This window comes from Leptidea sinapis, chromosome 1 (assembly GCF_905404315.1).
Source record: "Leptidea sinapis chromosome 1, ilLepSina1.1, whole genome shotgun sequence".
NCBI classification, from domain to species: Eukaryota; Metazoa; Arthropoda; class Insecta; order Lepidoptera; family Pieridae; genus Leptidea; species Leptidea sinapis.
Genome location: NC_066265.1, coordinates 3,448,231 through 3,468,725, shown reverse-complemented (window position 1 = coordinate 3,468,725; position 20,495 = coordinate 3,448,231). Strand labels below are relative to the sequence as shown.

Below are 20,495 nucleotides of genomic sequence, written 5' to 3'. Positions count from 1 at the left end.
GATCGTCTTAGTCATGACATTGTTAATGATAATATCGGCACAATAAGCTAATAGTCACTCGCACACTCGAAACAAACACACCAACCAGTCAACTTGAATAACATGACGTGCACTGTCAGTTGTATTTTATTGCTCATGCAGCGTGAAACTAACAAAAAACTTCATTGAATTCTTTCTATTCTCGAGATGTCATGAAAATGTCAATCCATACAAAATGTATCAGAAAATAATTATTTTTTATAATAATACTAGCTGACCCGACGTTGTTCTGTATATAATAAATAAAATAATGTTTTTATGTGAATTTGTCAATAATATATCAAAAATTACTTCGTAAAATATGCACCCTGCTATGTCGTAATGAAATTGTTTCACAGCAGAACTGTCAAACCGTGCGTCGCTAAATTCTCTCATAGAAATTATGTATGGACACATCAAAGGAAAAATAAATTTGTTGTTTTTATTTAATTTAGCAGCATTTTCCTATTTATTCACCTTTTACACCTTCTCTGGACTTCCACAAATAATTCAAGACCAAAATTAGCCAAATCGATCCAGCCATTCTAGAGTTTTAGCGAGATTAACGAACAGCAATTCATTTTTATATATATAGATTTTTTCGATATTTTATTACTTATTATCCTATTCCGGACTAAGCGAAATCCAAAAAACAAACAACAGAAAAATTGGTCTAGCCGTTCTTGAGTTATAAATGGTGTAACTAACACGACTTTGTTTTATATATGTAGATAAGAGATTTCCACGTATATAGTTACTCATCACGATATTTCTAGAACCATAAGGCGTAGAGACTTGAAATTTGGTAAGAATATTCCTTTCGCCGAGTAGAGGTCAGCTGAGAAGGGGAATAGGATTTTACGAAATTCCATCCGCAAGAGTTTTTTTTTAATATGAACAGAACAACGTCTGTTTAACATAAACAACATTAAAAATTGAAGTCGGCATGATAGTCCGTTGGAGATAATGTTAAAGGATATGTATTATTTTTGTAGTAAACAGGCAACGGGAGAAATAATAATAGATAAATTTTTCGAATGGTTTCCCAGAGTACGTAAACCTATTTTTACGATATAACTGCTCGTAACTGGGAGATTCATTGTCCAAATGAAGTTATTGCGTTTGCTTAGGTACCTGAACATTCATTTTAAGAATTTATTTCTTATTCCATGTGGGACATGGGTTTTTTTAGGTGAGGCAAGTTGCGTATGACGAATTGCTAAGAATTTTATTCTATTTATTCTAAGTTGTATTTACAGCGTTAGGGATCACGGAAACTGAGGCATAAACGGACTTATTTCACCATCATTTTAAGGGTTTCCGCAAAATATTCAGCGAAAAAGTATACTGTAAAAGACGTACGTGTAGTTATAAACGTTTTTCTGCAAATTAGTAAAAGCGCTTAAAAATATGTATTATAGTGTATGATATAATACGTCGTGTTGTACTTTTTAGGGTTCCGTAGCCAAATGGCAAAAACCGGAACGCTTATGGATTAGTCATGTGTGTCTGTCCGTCCGTATGTCACAGCCAATTTTTTTTAAATTTGGTACGTAGGTGTATTCTGTGAACTGCATTAAGATTTTAACAAAAAAAAAAATAAAATAAAAATATTTTGGGTGTTCCCCAATACTTAGAACTGAAACTTAAATTTTTTTTTTTTATCAAAACTGTACGTCGATAGGTCTTCAAAAATGATATTGAGGTTAGAAACCATAAACCAACCATAAAAATTATTTTTTTCTGAACTTAATAGCTGGCGCGAGACACTTCCAAAGTGATAAAATTGTTTCGGGTGCTTGTGTTAATTTTTTTTGTGATCAATTCTTATTAATTAATATTTATTTAAACTTTTAAATACGACCCGCACGCCATGGTAACCCGCCTTTGCCGTATGAGCAAGGTCACTGGCATGTATTAAGGCTTCAAGGTGCACAAACAAATAAACACACCGACCAATGAAAAAAAAAAAATTCTAAATCGATTTTTTTTCGCCTTAGTTACATAAGTACAATTAAAATGTTTAGACACGAAACCATTATCACTTTAGATAAAGCCATATAGATAATATAGCGAATAGATAATTAAATATACAAGCATATTGAAAAGAATCAGCAATTTAGATAGTAGATATTATGTTAATTTAAAATACACTTTCCTTAGATTATATAGAGGATAATGATGTATCGTTATTGTCTGGTTCTGCGCAGGTCACCTAAAATTATATAATATTATATTAAATAGGCTAAGTTGTTATATTTTGCTTTAAATGGACGGACTCCGAGATGGACTGGGAGTCTTTTGTCAGATATCCCCATGTTAAAGCCCCTTTACGAACTGATGTAGCTTCATGACGTTTAACAAGTGTTTTTGTGTATATTTCTATTCCTAGTGGATTAGAGATTTATCAAAATAATGTACTAAATATATGTCTATCTCTTATGGATATCCCACAATAACATTTTTTTGTCATTTACTTTTTACGACAAGTAATGGCTAATTTTCGAAGCGATTTTAACCAATACTGCATTAATCCTTATCTAATTAAATAACTTAAATGCATTGTTGATTTAATATAGATATAGGGCCCTTTAAAGCATACGATTTAAATAAATATTTTTGTAGATATTACAGATTTAAAAAAAGCGGGACGTAGCGTCTGCGGCGGTTCCGGCCGGCCGGGTAGGCCGGTAGGTAGGTAGTGTAGGAAGCGTGCCTATAAATAGCGCGGAGGCCGCGAATCTTCATGGTTTAGGGAAAGAATAATTGTTTTACTCTAAATTTAACGCGTGCGGGCCACGGGCAGTAATGAATAAATCAAAACGATTTAAATCATTTTTTCAGTGAATGACATAAGTCTCCCGGTACGTGGTTGCCATTCGAGGACTTTACGGCATCGTACTTATTCCTCCTACTCGTTTACTACCACTTTAGTTTGGCAACCATTTGGGCAAAGTTGGTACTTTGGTTCTCCTCATTTCTGATTCGATCTCGCAGGGAAAATCCGAGTATAGCCCTCTCCATTGCCCGCTGAGCTACAATAAATTTAGCCGATTTGAAACATCAAATAACCCACATAAAATTAAAAGCCCAATATGTAACATTCTGTTTCACCAAGTAAAGCTCTTTGACATTAAAAAGGCCGAGCCATGAAGTATAATTGCATTATCGGGCAACTCGCGCTCCGCGCAATGGTAGAGATGATGCTCTGAGAAAGAGAAAGTATAATAATTTAATGATGAATGCGGGAGGCATTTATTCGTTGTGCTCTTGTGACTTTCGTGATAAATTCGCGAGTAATGACTTACATTTTGCTTTCGATAGTTTGTAATTGTAATAAAAAGGCAAAAACTATTTGTGTAGGTCATTGACATGCTATGTAGAACTAGACTACCAATCGCCTATTAAAAGGTTTTCAAAAATTTCCGAGCGGCGTTTTATTACTTGCTAACAATATAAAATAAATAAAATAAAATAGTCTTTATTATTACTAATGACTTAATTTTTCTTATAAATAAAAATTAGATTAGCTTAACTAGTAATTTGTCTCTCGACTCCTCTAAAGACTTCCACCTTATTCGGTCTCCGGCTACTCTCATCCAGTCCGGTCCTGCTATCCTTTTAAAATCGTCCTCCCACCTTCTAATCTGTCTACCTTTCCCTCGTTTCCCGTCTCTGGGATACGATTCTGTAAAGATTTTTGTCCATTTCTCTTTCTTTTCCGTCAGAATTTGTCCAGTCCATTTCCACTTTTGCTTTTGACATAGCTTGTGTACTTTTTTGAATTTTGTCTGACTCTTAATGTTTTTTAACTTAACCTTGTCTCGTCTCCGAACTCCAATTGCGCTCCTTTCTTTTTTTCCGAGAGATGGTCTGTTAGAGCCCAAGTTTGACATCCATATGTTAGACATGGGAGTATACACGTGTTATAGTCTTTTCTTTTTATTCCTTTAGATATTTCGAGGTTTTTCATGATTTCACTCAAAGGCCAGTATCTTTTCCATGTATTACAAAAGCGTCTGTCTATTTCTTTCTTCATGTTATTTATAGGGGTTATTAACTAAAACATTCCAAATGAACACCTTATTTCGTGGCAGTAATGTTGAAAGTCTACTCTAGAAGCTTATTGATTATGGCGCCATGTACTTTGTTTCAGCAATTGAAATGTAATTATTTAGCAAAATGATCTTTAGTTACGGATACATTACTGTCACCGTTTAATGACAAGATCTTATCTATCCATAGTTATGTCCAATATAGTTATAGTCCAATGCTTTATGTCGATACGCTATTGAAATGTAAGTAAGCGTAGAAGGATAGATTTGTCTTACCTCTAGTTAAGTTAAACTAAGAATAGCTATGTTATTGAAAACGACTTGTAAAGGGGCACTTACCTGAAATACAATACTCAATCCTTTTTAAGTTTCGATATGTGGACAGTTTTACACAGAACTCTGTCATTTTCACTGAACTATTTGTACATAAATTGTGTAAGTACCCGTTGTGTGTACGCATTGTTTTTGAAGTGAAAAATTCCATCGACACGCTGAGCAGTTTATTTTAGTGGGTATTGAATTATACCGTCTTGTCACGATCAGTTATGTAACGCTTGTTCTAGTAATCGCCTCGAGTGATAAGGGCGCGCGATCAGTCAGAGTAAAATGTACGAAAGTGACACTTATGTTATATATTTATTACTGTATAAATATTGAACATCCAAATGTTATGAGTTTTTCTTGAGTGTTAATTCCGCCAAGTTATTTATATTATAGTCTTTCAAAAATTCAAATCGTGTTTCGTCTCTACACGAGGCATCTTCAGGAGGTGTTGACTCGCCGAATTCTGAAACGAGACTCAAATTATGGTATTAGCACTCGAGAAAAACTCACAACATTTGGATATTTATAAATCTCCGCAAATAACGCCATTCCGAATATAGAACAGCTGATAGTTGTATATTTCGTATGGTTAACTTCTCCTTAATTAAGTTTTCTGTCCTGTGGTTTGGTCAGGGGCTTGCATTGGTTTTCTAGCAAGGTAGGCACTGTGGATCTAACTAGTCGTAGTTGAGATTTGGAATATGAAAAGATTGCTTACTGTAAGCATCTATAATCTAGCGTAAGGCAAAATTTTATAAGTGCGTGTTTGATAGAAGTTCCTCGAGTAGAGCTCGAGGCATCTTCAGGAGGTGTTGACTCGCCGAATTCTGAAACGAGACTCAAATTATGGTATTAGCACTCGAGAAACATTTTGATAATTATAAATCTCCGCAAATGACGCCTTTCCAAATATTTAACAGCTGATAGTTGTATTTCGTATTCTTATCTTCGCCTTAATGAAGTTTTCTCTCCTGTGGTATGGTCAGGGGCGTGCATTTTGTTTGGTTTTCCAGCAAGCCTACCTTGCTAGAAAACCAAACAAAACTGTGGATCTAACTAATCGTAGTTGAGCTTTGGAATATGAAAAGATTGTTTACATCTATAATCTGGCGTAAGGCAAAATTTTATTATGTTTAATAGAAGTTCGGGTATAAAATAACGGAACCAAATTAACAATAGAACAAAATGATGTACAGGCTATAATATAGGCAATATTTTATTACTTATAAAACTTTATAAAATTATAATTTATATGGCAAAACAACGTTTGCCGGGTTAGCTAGTTGCCTATATGATATGAACGTCCCTGGGTATGGTATATATTAAACACACTCAGTTTTTTATATTTTTTTTGTGCCAGATGTAACGTTCGACTGCATCACTCAAGTATCCTTAAATATTGATTTGTGTGACGCAAGTATGAAGGAAAAATAGCACGGGAACTGCTTTATCCGCGAGCGCTTTCGGAGGTAACAGTTGTTGGTACGTAAATACATTGTGCTACAAAATGATTGATCCTTGGAACACCAAAAAATATCAACAAAAACATATGCCTTTGTATATTATCCATGACTAATTATATAATATGTTTTATTATTAAATATATTGGCGTGATTGAATTATAAAAAAGCGGTCAAGTACGAGTCCGACTCGCCCAGGAAGGGTTCCGTAGCAGCAAGTTACATTGAATTAAAGGTGAATTGCGTTTTGCGATTTATTCAAAAAAATTACTAACTAGATCTCGTTCGAAGTAATATGTACAGCATATATGTTTTTTACCACTTAAGAAGTGTCTCGCGCAACCTATTCAGTTTAGAAAAAAATGATATTAGAAACCTCAATATAATTTTTGAAGACCTGGAAAATGTATGGGTTTCATAAAAAATTTTTTTGAGTTTCAGTTCTAAGTATGGGGAACCCCTGAAATTTATTGTCTTTTTGTTTTTTTCTATATTTGTGTGAAAATCTTAAAGCCGTTCACACATTACATCTACTTACCAAGTTTCAACAGTATAGTTCTTATATTTTCGGAAAAATCTGGCTGTGACATACGGACGGACGGACAGAGAGACATGACGAATCCATAAGGGTTCCGTATTTTGCCATTTGGCTATGGAACCCTAAAAATGACTTTTTTACTAATACGTTTAATTAGTTTTTTAATACTTAATTTACAAATTACACTGGAGGTGCCTAATTTAAGTAGTTAGTGTTCGACGCTCGAAATAAAAGAAGCGAATGAAATTGAAATGTCGGCAAGCGGCGATGACGCAACACATCAGCTGTCACAGCGGCGTGAAGATTCTCATGCTAGGCGTTAACAATGAGAGTAGTACAGTACATTGAACAGTAAAATGAGGTTTTTGGCTTCCACAAAAAGCAAAAGCCGAACCAGGGAAATTTCCATTGATCCCCTTGCTTCCTACAGCGCTAACATGTTTTGTGGGTCTCCCCAGCGATTCTTACACTGGTCTCTCTTCAGCAAGATATTTTCTTTCCAAGTATTCTCGTTCAGTCTCTTCCTCCACTCAATCTTTCCATCCTGGGTCTATCAGTCTTTTTGCCGTTTCATAGATAGTTTTAAATGGGGATGCGTTACATAAAAACCTGCCCTATTATCATTGACGTACAATAAACAACTAGACAGTTAATCACGCTCAAAAATTGTCCGAAGCAATATTGCCTACGCGTCTATTAGGCAGAGTTTTCGTTCAAAGACTTTGTATGTTACTGCAACGAATTAAGGTGTTCATTTGAATGAATGTTTTAATGTTATATCTATAAGTTAATGTCAAAGCCGTTCGGACGTTTTTTGACGAACTTTTACTAGGCGATGGGGTCTAGATGTTTATAGTACGTCTATATCTATTATAAAACGTTACTCTTAATCAAACCCATTCTTAATGATTTCGAAACTGAAGTGGCAGGGCACATAGTTCGACGGAGCAGTAAAGTTCTCGAATGGCGACCACGTACCGAAAGTGACACAGTGTTGTTAGCATAAGATGGAGCGACGATCTGGTCAAGATCGCCGGAATACGTTGGATTTTTTTTCTTACAGTAAGGGACGACGAAGACGAGCATTACGTTCAGCTGATGGTAATTAATACGCCCTTCCCATTGCAATGCAGTGCCGCAAGACTCTTCAGGCTTCTTGATTCAGGAGAAACCAAAAAAGTCTGAGTGGCACTACAATAATTGCGCTCGTCACTTTAAGACATAAGATGTTAAGTCTTATTTGCTCGGTAATTTCACTAGCTACGGCGCCCTTCAGACCGAAACACAGTAATGCTTTTATATTACTGCTTCACGGCAGAAATAGGCATGGATGGATGGTGGATGAGGGCAGCGCAGGACCGATAGTCGTGAAAATCTTTGGGGAGGCCTTTGTCCAGAAGTGGACGTCTTCCGGCTGATGATGAACTCTTAATCATAACATCGCTTATTTTATCCCCATTTCTTATGATAATTGTCAATATTATTATACGTAACAAGTGCAGCGGCTAATGTAGATGATGCATGCAGCCTGTAGGTACTTGTTGATATTGAGTCACGGAGGTATCGCATAGCTGACTGCACCAGTGACTTAAGAGAATATTATTATTAACTATCACGTTATTGTATTGACTCTTAGGCTAGGCCTAGTCTAAGATCATGCGATCTGTTAAACTGTCAATTGGTTTGAATATATCCTTTCTTAAAAACCGGCAACGCTTAGGTTTTTTAAGAGAATGTGGGCTGCGGTGACCATTTAACATCAGGTGACCCGTACGCTCGTTTCGATCCCTGCTGGATCGTAAAATTGTACTGGCAGCCGCTGATCAGCTGGTGTTCCTCTGGAACTGATATTCCAAGAGGCTGGTGGTTGTCTGCATTAGATCTTGTTCCAGTTTTTAGCACATTGAATTTTCTAGAAACTGTGACATATGTTCATAATGTTAATACGAGGAACAAACATAAACTTGTTATGCCTACTACTCGGTTGGGTCGAGTTAGTTAGTCTTTTGTGGGGCGATGTATATGCTTCTACTATTTGATCCCAGAAAATGTACAAAACAAATGTGTTACGAAATTTAAAAGAATTGTTAAAAAACGTTTGTGTGGGAAAAGGTTACTATAGCATAAACGATTCTCTTAATGACACCACGGACTGGGAATAAAGCGAACACCCTCAGGCTCTTTAATTATAAATGTTTATTGTACGATATCACATTGTAATCCATATTTTTATATTTAAAAAAAAGCCCGCGTTTCTTGCGCCCATTCATCTCAGGTCTGAGGCAGTCTCCTTTGAATGGGTGGTAGTTTTTGACGTTCAATAATTTGAATCCTATTTCGATTAAAAGTATTTGAATTTAGTATTAACCTGAAATTTTGCATCGTTTTTTAATATGAGAGGGGGCAAACGGATTACGTGACGGGGAGTAGTGATGAGGCAACCGCCCGGATCATCCGTAACAACAGCTACAACAGAGTTAACTTATCAAGATGCGCCAATTCCATAGTTCGTCATAGTTGATTGTGAATAGAATCGCTGGGAAATCTCGTAGGAATGGCATAATTGGTTACGTTCGTTAATGTACAAGATTAGTAGTGCAACAGATCATTTTGGGATTTCATGTCTAATAATTATTCAGAGTTAATTTATATCTTTCAAAGCTTACATAATTTATGGGTCTTTAATTTAAAAACTCTTGCTGTTAATGGCAATGCATGAGAACGGGCCAGGTTTATTACTTTAGTGTGCATGAAAAGTTACTATATTACAGATTGAGATCCACATCACAACATGTGTTTTTAGGTCCTATCCCTTTGTGCTATTAAACACGCATATGTGTTTAAAACTTGGTTGGCTTAGGTTTGTACTGACTGTAGGTACTTTAATTTTGCGTTTTGATATGTTCATTACGGATATGAACCCGTGGAAAAATATAAAAAAATAAATTGATTGGTTTAAATGTTTTTAATTGCTTACACTTAATGACAGCACCAATAACAATTCAATTAATACCAGTGACTCACGCGAAATGCTTGAATCATACTTACGTGTTTTTTGACGGAGTAGTAATATTGGATGAATAACTTTGAAAAACAAAGGCTTAATAATGAAAGGTCGCACTATGTAGTTGTCCAAAGAGTTATCACCAGACACAAAACCAAACAAAAGGTTACTGTTTCTCAATAGGAATAAGCATGGCATTGCGTAGAGATGTGGGTTCTCTATGCATCTTCTACCGCATAATCACGGGAAGTGCTCACAGGAGCTGTTCGGATCAATACCAGCGGCTGAATTCCACCACCAGACGTTTATAACGTCAAAAATGCTAAATATCACGTTGACGTCTGGCATACCACAAGTGCGCTTTTTTCAAGAAATTTCTTGCCTCGTACTGCCACTTTGGAGAATCAATTACCGGCTGCTGTTTTCCCGAACCGATACGACTTTCAACAAGGGACCTTCGAGAAAAGAGCATAGTCTCACCTTAGTGGCCGGCAACGCATCTCTTATTATGAACAGAACGTCTGTCGGGTCAGCTAGTTATATATATAGTAATACAATAAAATATTGGGTCAATCGTGATTTTATACATTCTTCATGGATTTACTTTCCAGTGGTTAATCCGTCCAAGCTTTTAAATGCAGTTTTTTGTCAGGATTATTAAAAGTATAGAGAAATATGGTAGGCAGGTATATGAGATCCAAGTGGGGTCTGTAATGAATGGTTAGCCAACCAAGATTAAAATTCGTTTCATGGTAGTGTAGTATCTTTAGATATTATTAATTCCGTTTTTAATGATAAATACTATTTCTTTTTTACATATTTCATCAATTTTATGACACTGGCAATGTACCATTTTCCATATCTTACACCTACTTAATTTTTTCGGTTTATATCAATAGTTGGCTGTGGTATTTTTTGCTCACTATCTTGTGAGGTTAGAAGCGCATGATGCAATTTTTAGAGGGCATCTTAATTATTCAAGTTTTATTTGTGATGATAAAATCTCCACCATATAGATACTATGAAATTACGAACAATATCAAATAATACTATAACTTAAACAAGTGTAGAAACTTAGATAATTTATACGTCGAGACAAACTGTGAAAACGTCGAAAAAAAATTGTGGTTGACAGTTAACCTCTGTTTTTAGCAATACACGCATACTAACACAAACTGACGAAATCGCGAGTGTAAGACTTAGCTTGTCACGCATACTAGGATAATAATTAATAACCCTGGCCTTTTTCATCGGTTCTAACAAAATAGGCTCTATCTAAATTATCTAAGTGTAGAAGTTACAAATCTCTTACTCTATCTATCCATTACTTTGTTCTCGCTCAACGTCACCGGCCAGTATAGAGGCATCAAAGTAGAGTTGTATTTATAACGCATTGATATTACAACAGTGTTCCCTGAATGATTAGGAAGTGATCGAGGTATAACGACTTCCTCAGGAGTCACGGTCGACCCCAAGCTTCGGGTCAGGGAACTAACAGTGTTGCTGCTGGTAATGTTGATCAGTGGACCTCCGTCACAACATAACTCATAATTAATGCGCATTTTCTGATTGGATTTATCTCGAAACTACCGCCGCTGACGATAACGCTTAACTGTCTTTACTCGTCAGTAGTTCAGTAATCAGTACGCTACGGACGCCCTTACAGACCGGTTGTGTCATTCACGCGTGCTCCGAGGTCTTAGAGTGTTTAACCGATCGGACACGGCATCTACATGTCATAAACAAGCTGTGTTGTTTTTGATGGTGTATTTGTTTATTAGTGCGATTTATAATGTGTGAGTGCTATATAAATATAATAATTTGCAATGTGTAAACAGTGGTCGACCACAAAATTGGCAGATCGGTTTTGTTGTCGAATGCCGTACCAAATACGGTGGCTAGAGTGCAAAAAAGTTGGCGGAACCTATATTTAACTCGTCGGGTTTTTATCGCGCGAAACCAGTTGCGGTCGCCCCGATGTGTCGTGCCACCGAGGAAGTTACTCGGTCGTTTGTGCAAAGTGCATCATTCGCTTTATCGTGTGGCCTCTGTATTGGCAGTGATACAAACACGTGCTTCGACTGAATATTATAATACAAAGGTTAGTCGGTGCGAGGGCATTGCTTGTTTATAATATATCGACGGAGCGTGTGACTTGACAAATGACCATATTTACAAACTTCGACCGAATCGTACAATTTAATTAACGTAGCGTTATGTACCTACGTTGTAATTATAATCATTACTCATCGCAATATTATTGTGTGGTGAGAAAACTTCTTTAGCTCTGCTGAACTCCTTATTTTGTTGGTTATAAGATCACTCTATGGACCAGTGGGAGGCTCTTTTGCTCAGGATGCTGGCTAGATTATGGGAAAATTTATTGAATTAGGCGTTACTTTGGGGGCGAAGCGCGTGTCGAATTGTTTTAAGTACAAATATTGGCGGAATTAACACTAAAGAAAACTTAAATCATTTGTATAGATTATGGGTACCACAACGGCGCCTATTTTTGCCGTGAAGCATTACTGTTTCGGTATGAAGGGCGCCGTAGCTAATGAAATTACTGGGCAAATTAAATTGTATAAATATAAAAAATATAAAATTAATATTATAAAATTAAATTAATTAAAATAATTTATCTTAACATCTTATGTCTCAAGGTGACGAGTGCAATTGTATTGCCGCTCAGAATTATTGTTTTTTTCAATACAGTATCAATTACCATCTGAACGTCCTGCTCGTCTCGTCCCTTACTGCCATAAAAAACCTGAAAGTAGGATTAGTGAAGTTACAGTATATTTCATGGTGTGAAAATCTGAATGTGGCTTTTTTTTAATTTGTTATGTCAAGCTAGCTCCATTTTGGATTATTATTATTGAATAAAAATCACGTCTTTGTATAGGGAATTAAATTTTCTAGAATCTAGACTAGCAGCATTATTGGAAAAAAATCTATTTTAAACAAACAAAAACTAAAAAATTCTCCATATAACTGCGCTCGATTGCTCATTGCCGAACGCTAATCTATAATATGAAACGATATAGCATTTATGTTTTGCCATATTACGAATGCTTTTAAATGAGAGCTATCACGCTCGTACGGGTAATGTCAGCTCGTGTCGGGATAGGAAGTTCAATCAGTCAGGGCGACCAGAGTAATTTATACACAATTATAATTACTAACCTGCTGATGACCCGTTCGTTACTCGCATGTGTCCTGTCCGTTTATGCATGCCTGGTACGTAATGGTAGTTAAAACTTAGAAATAATGCTCCAATTAGTTCAAAAATCACGTGACTTGTTCAAAATGGACATTGCTATCACTTTCCGGTGAATAAACCTTATTTTCAATGTTTTTAAGTGTTTTTCGACAAGACCTTTCTAACGATATATTATGGGGGTCTGTACCTATTATGACTGCTGAGGAATGAAATTTCTATCGCCGTCTTTGTGCTTCATACACATATATTACGCAGTATTATTGTGGGTTGTTTTAGTAGAACTAAATTAGATAAAAGTCAGAAATTAATGTAATTATTTATTTTCGTATTCTACATAGGATACAATGGGTTTGTGATAACTAAAATAAGAAATAACAATGTTTACGTATTGATTAACGGCCGTTCCCAATATTCAGTCTATCTTTTACTTGAGATTAAAATCGTAAGTATCGTTGACTTTTCTATTCCAATAAACTTATCGGCGGTAACTCACCTTATCAGTATATTGGGACAGCTTCAGATTATTGACAGTAGAAGGTAGTAATTTATTATATCTGTAGATAGTATATTGGGAACGGCCGTAAGTATACTAAACACGACAACACAACAGCGAAGAGCAGCTGACTGTACCTTCCTCGCTAGGGTGAGTACATTCGGCGGTCCCGAGTTCACCCGATCGAGCATTTCACCTCAGAGCGTGACACTGACGGGTCAGCCTAACCTACTACTACCTACGAAAAATGTGTGTGCCAAAAGAGCGATATGAGTTCACGGCTGCCGGCCCGCCATCTATCTAACAAAGCCAATATTTTCAAAATTCTTGCGTGGAAAACAGTTTATATGCTTACAATCCTCATTATTCACTACTGATCTGAATAAATGAACCTACACAAAAAAGTACAAGCTATAAGAATAACTTTTCTGAGAGAAGTACCAAAAAAATGCGTCACGCCATGCCAAAAACTTGTTTAACTTCAAAGAAAAGTGGTAGTTCAAAAAGGCTCGGCAGTGTTAACTATAACCAACAGCAAGCATTAGCAACCTACAAATAAGACTTAAGGATATGTGTAACAGGATTAAATAGTGTTCATAGCTCGAAATGCTATTACTTTCACCACAAAACTTGTCTATAAACACCATGTTTGCGTGTTTTCTGCTTACTCTTCGCCTTAATATGAGACCAAACCGTGAATAGACGGGCTCCTTGAACTAAAGTGTAACCTGGAAAAATATTAAATATGGGTTACGCTTTGTTTTGCTTAATACGGGGCTTCGTCCGTTATTGTGCGCCCAATGTGCATTGTTTCACATAATTCCTCCGAGCTGTATCGTTCAGTGCTATTATACTCTGGGTGGTAGAGGTGACGACATTATCAAGTTGATTAAGCTCATCATTAAAATTATCTTTTCACTTCTCATGCTCTGAAATAGCTTATGCGTGCACGATATAGGCTGCACAAAATCGACAAGTTTTGTGCATTAACGTATCTACTCATAAATGGGCAAAGAAAATGAGCCATACAGCCAAACACAATAAAAGTACAGAGATAGAATTTGTTATTTTATAATATTTGCCTCATGTGTTTTTTAAGACATAAAAGATATTAAAATTTAAATTAAAATACGGTAGGTTATTTAATTAATTAAAACATATATTACAAAATTAATTTAATAGTAGGCTGTATTGGTCTGGAGACATAGCCTAAGAATATCGATGTCGTAAGATTTAAAAAAAAAAGCGGCGGGAAACAGGTCGTTTATTAATTTCTTCATATTTGCTCAAATTGTTCAAAATGTCCATGTTATACTACTGTTTTATTTCCTCCCAATCGAAATGAAAAGCAGAGTTTATAAGTCGTCCACAAAACCATGTTATTTTATTACAAAATCTACTATTTAAGTACTGTTTATGCCGTAAGCGCTGTATTATTTTACTAGCTGACCCGGCAAACGTTGTTTTGCCATATAAAGTTTAATTCACGCGATAGTTATATAAGTAATAAAATATTGCCTATATTATAGCCTGTACATCATTTTGTTCTATTGTCAATAGTTTTTGCAGCACACGCAAAAATAGGTTTTCGATTTTACACCTTGTGTTACAAAATGGCAATTTTATTACGAATCCCTAATTTTGAAAAAAAAAAACATATAGCCTATAGCCTTCCTCGATAAATGGACTACCCAACACTGAAAGAATCATTCAAATCGGACCAGTAGTACCAGAGATTAGCGCGTTCAAACAAACAAACACTGCAGCTTTATAATATTAGTATAGATTTCATTTGTTATCTGCAATTTGGTTGCTATGTATCCTAGAGTTCTCTACGCAAAAGATCAAATGATATTGTCTGTCAGTCTACTTTTCACTTGAATCTTTTAAGTATTCTTTGTGCAGACAAACTACTTTACTTAGGCTTTCGTTATTCAATTGGGTTATATTTTGAAATTTCCATAGAAACTTTGCTAACATAATTTATACGTCTATGACAGCTGTGAAGAAACTGCACCGAACTGTTAGCCTCTATTTTCAGCAACGCACGCACACTTAAACGTAGGACGTACCTATCTGTCATGCACACGTAAGTAGTAAACCTTTACTGTTGTCATGCGTTGCCTAACAGCAAGAGGCTCTATAACCCTACAGATAACTCTTTGCCTCAATATCGCTTGATTCTTTTTCTAAAATAGTCGTTCGCATCTTTCAGTTTTTCTACCTTCATAGTCAATTACTTGTACCTATATATTTTTTCCCTTTAAACCTGCAAATGTTTTTAACAAATAAAAGCATTTAAATAATTTACTTCTGAGAGTACTAGCACCCTATGTCACGAATTTTAAAATATTATTGATTATATGGAGCTAACCGTTTAGTATTAAAAATCAATTTTAATATCTGGGACTAGATTGTGATTATTTTATAGCGATAGAAATGACTGTACAATATTGTATATTTTTATTGAAAAGAGCGCAAAAAAAAAGAATGCTGGGAGAGTTTCTTGCGCCGCTTCTTCTCTCTCAGAGCGCCATTTGTTTCCGAAGTGGTAGTAGTATCTAGTAGTATAAGAAATGACATCAAAAAGAATTCTAAAGGATTCAATTTTGAGAAAATAAATGCCTTTTATGCCTTTATAATATCAAACTTATTTTTAAACTGTGAAACCTTATTACTTCCCCTCTAGTAAACTTAACGCCAAGTCCAATTTCTAGTCTTTGTTAACAATTCGTTTTTAAATGTATTTTCAATGCATATTATCGTATTCTTCGAACGACGATAAGATATAAAAAGTCAATGAACTTTCTTGATTAAACTGTATGTACCATTGTTATAAATAAATTATTAATAATAATATTTTAAGAGGACGAACCTTCCAATATGAATTGAAAACCAACAAAAAAAAATAACAAAAAAACAACCGACTTCAAAAACACTATTCCAAAACAATAGATATAATATGCACTAAAAGTATGAAAATAATTGCGTATTTTTATACAATCTAATTAATTAATCTCATTCTAGTAACGATTATTGAATTGAGAACCTCCTTCTTTTTTGAAGTCGGTTAAAAATTTTCATAAATAGGACAAAAAGTCATAATACACACAACAAAGCCCCCGCTGAGTCTGTCTGTTTGAATGCGATAAAATCAAAAATTATCGAATGGATTTTCATGCGCTATATATATATCAATAATCGGACTGATTCATGGGTCAAAGTACGTATATGGAATCCTAAATTTATTGACAAAACTTAAAATTCGTGATATTTATTTTGTATGGGAATGCCAGCAGTTGAAGTTCGATTATTTTTGCTGCTCATATAAAAAAAAAAAACGATTTTTTTCATATTTTTGGAACTTAATTTATACATGTATGACTTCTTGGAAAAAATACCATAAAAATATGGCTACCAAATGGCAAAAAACGGAACCCTTATAGAGTCGTCATGTCTGTCCTTCCGTATGACACAGCCACTTTTTTCCGAAACTATAAGAACTATACTGTTGAAACTTGGTAAGTAGATGTATTCTGTGAACCGTATTAAGATTTTCACACAAAAATAGAAAAAAAGAACAGTAAATTAGCTGGCTTCCCCATACTTAGAACTGAAACTCAAAAATTGTTTTATCATTTAACCCATACGTGTGGTCTACGATATTTAGGTTTCTAAATCATTCTAAAATGAGTAGTTTGCGCGAGAGACACTTCCAAAGTGGTAAAAATGTGTCAAATAAGAGAATTATAAAATTAAAAAATATATTATATGATGTACAATTACAATGCAAACTTCCGCCAAAATTGGTTTAAACGAGATCTATTAAGTAGTTTCTTTTTTTAAATACACTATTATTAAAACATCGATCAAAGTTACAAAGAACAACAAGAATTTTTATATTATGTTACTTGAGGCTTTTTTTTTTCAACATAACAATAATTCAGTTTGTCGGGTCAACTAATATCTTTATATATATAAATAACGTGACACGTTGTTTGTCCGCGATGGACTCCTAAACTAATGAACGGATTTAAATGGGGATTACTTCATGGAGTGCAGTTTAGTCCAACTTGAGAGATAGGATAGTTTTTATTTCGGTTTGGGATCCATAATTATTTTTATTTCCAACTAACTGACCCGACGTTGTTCTGTATATAATAAATAAAATAATATTTTTATATGAATTTGTCAATAATATATCATAACACCAAAAATTACTTCGTAAAATATGCACCCTGCTGTCGTAATGAAATTGTTTCACAGCAGAACTGTCAAACCGTGCGTCAATAAAGTCTCTCATAGATATCATGTATGGACACATCAAAGGAAAAACAAATTTGTTGTTTTTATTTAATTTAGCAGCATTTTCCTATTTATTCACCTTTTAAACCTTCTCTGGACTTCCACAAATAATTCAATACCAAAATTAATTAGCTAAATCGGTCCAGCCGTTCTCGAGTTTTAGCGAGACTAACGAACAGCAAATCATTTTTATATATATTTGTTTCGTATGGACATATTTTCTATGAGAGAATGTAGTGACGCACGGTTTGACAGTTCCTCTGTGAAACGATTTCATTATAACAACAGGGAGCATTTTTTACGAAATAATTCTTGATGTTTTGAAATATTATTGGCAAATTCCTATAAAACAGTATATTTTTTTTTATTTTCTACAGAACGTCTGTCGGGTCAGCTAGTAAACAAATATTTACTTTTTATACATAAGTGACATCATATGCAAATTAACGTTATGTTGTGGATCTTGTACAATCTGACATAATGAATACATAACATTAACCACGTTAATGTATGACCTATAACAGCTGCTCACTCCACAAGCAACAGTTTTTCTAACGGCCGTTTTCAATAACCTTTCTATCCTTGGTTTAACTTACTAGAGGTGGACAAATCTATCCTTTTACGCTAATTTACATTTCAATAACTTATTGACAGATAGCATTGGACTATAACTATATTGGACATAACTATGGATAAATAAGATCTTGTTATTAAACGGCGACAGCAGTGTAACCGTAAGTTAAACTAAGGATAGATAGGTTATTAAAAACGGCCGTTATCCTTATTTGGTATTCCAAATTAGTTGTAATCTGTAGTATTCTACAGAGTACAGAATATTCAAAAACCGCAGTTCTTTGGCCCAAAAAGGTTTGATTAACAATTACTGTACTGTCAAAGTCATCAGCAATTGTGCTAAGGCTGAGATCTATAGGGCGTACTTAGACATTGTTCAGACTTTACTTATGTAAAACTTAGCTGAGTGTGATAAAATGCCAACGTGACTTTTGCATTCGGATGTCTTAGCTTAGGGCGACACTAAATGCGACCCTGAGCGATATGAGCTCACGGCTGCCGGCCCGCCATCTATGTTACAAAGCCAATATTTTCAAAATTATTTCGTGGAAAACGTTACATTTTAACAGGTTCTAACAGTTTTTATGCTTAAAATCCTCGGTATTCATTACTAATTGGAATAAATGCACCTACACAAAAAAGTACAAGCTATTAGAATAACTTTTCTGAGAGTAGTACTATAAAAATGCGTCATACCATGCTAAATTACTTGTTTAACTGCAAAGAAAAGTGGTAGTTCAAAAAGGCTGTGGTGTGTTAACTATAACCAACAGCAAGCATTAGAAACCTACAAATAAGACTTAAGGATATGTGTAACAGGATAAAGTAGTGTTCATAGCTCGAAATGCTACATTTTCACCACAAAACTTGTCTAAGAACACCTTGTTTGCGTGTTTTCTGCTAACCCTTCCCCTTAAGCTCAGGATAATTTCAGCTGTCAAATGACTATAAAAACGAAATCAAAGATTATGCTAAGCTTCAACTCAGCTACGTGTTCCGTAAGTAAAGTGTGAGCAAAGTCTAAGTACGCTCTATTGATGATAGCCTAAGAGTTGCCAATAAACGATATGTTATATAATTATAAAATTTGAAAAACAAAAATTTATGAATGATGCGGGACTCGAACCCACGACCTCCGGCGTTCCGTGCCGGTGCTCTAACCAACTGAGCTAACCGTTCGAGTAACGCCTCGCTATAAAATCTTGTTTGCTTTGTTCAACTCTCAGTGGCAGAGACGCCGGAGGTCGTGGGTTCGAGTCCCGCATCGTTCATAAAATTTTGTTTTTTAAATTTTATTTGTGTATTAATCCTAGAAGTGAGGGTTATCACTTTAAAAACATAACATATTGTTTATATTATTATTTTTGTTTTATTTGCTTACAGTCGTATTATTGAAATTCTCATAGCAACTTGTATAAGAAAAAATATTACATTTCAATAAGGTAATATATTAACCTCTATAATAGAGTAAGGCTGGGTTGCATCATACCAGCTGTTTAAGTCAAATTTAACGTTATCAGTAACGCTGACTTTAACATAGACTGCAGAATGTGTCCTAGGCATAGTAAAAGTTTGAAGCTTTTTACAGGTCGCTATTTAACATTAACAATAGCTTTAACCACGCGAAGACTACATAAAGCTATGACGTCATCTTAAAATTGTCAAATGGTGCAACAAATTTTTCACTTAACCGGTACGTTAACATGTTTGTTAATGCTAAAGTTAGTTGATGCAACTCAGCCTAAGCGATCGCCAATTTATGGTACCTAGAGCTTATAGTGTATGCAGTTGAAACGCGATTCACAAGTGTGGCAATAAAGGTGCGTGTTCGATTACAGGTGGAGACGGGGGATGTGCTGCTCAAGGTCAATGGGACTGACGTGAACCGGTTCACGACGCGGGAAGGTAAGCTACTCTTTATTTTAAAGGTAAAATACTCTTTATTTTAAAGGTCCTACGTGATGTTTTTGAGTCCACCATTAGGCCGGAATGATAGTATTAACATTACTTTGTTGACCAACGAGAGTATCTTAGCGATTCCTGCGAGGGTGTGCCCGGGGAGAAGCCGAGGGCCGCCTAGGGTTGTGGAAATAGAACGATACGAGAAAATTGTTATAATTTAAAAAATTAAGTATTGATTTTTATCACACTTGAAATCTTAATTTGAGACATCTTACAAGATCTTTTTATGTGCACCTTTATGCCGGAACGTTTTTCTCATCAAATCGTTCACCAAGGAAGGCAGAAGGCAAAGCCGAGGGCTTTGAAAGAAGAAAAGATGTGAAAAAGAACGTAGTACACAATTTTTTTTATAATTAATTTCAAATATTAATATATTATATATTTTACACAGAATGTTTTTTGTTCTCTACCCTGTGCTTCCCATGAAAATAATAGAAAAGTTCCAGGCCCAAGGTGTCGTAAGAGGTGACTAAGGACATTTACCAGAGTGAGGTTTTATGCAGAGGATGCCGGCAAGATTATGAGTACCATAAAGCGCCA

The 20,495-nt window shown here is 35.2% G+C and overlaps 1 protein-coding gene across 7 annotated transcripts in view; it reads left to right on the top strand.

Moving 5' to 3' along the window:
* The window catches only part of LOC126968544 (PH and SEC7 domain-containing protein), an 88,001-nt gene that overhangs the window by 27,628 nt on the left and 39,878 nt on the right, over window positions 1–20,495 (top strand). For all 7 annotated transcript variants that reach the window (XM_050813595.1, XM_050813604.1, XM_050813593.1 and 4 more), the window contains exon 2: window positions 19,832–19,898. In XM_050813595.1, the coding sequence (XP_050669552.1) occupies window positions 19,832–19,898 (67 nt within the window). The remainder of the gene's footprint in view (window positions 1–19,831; window positions 19,899–20,495) is intronic.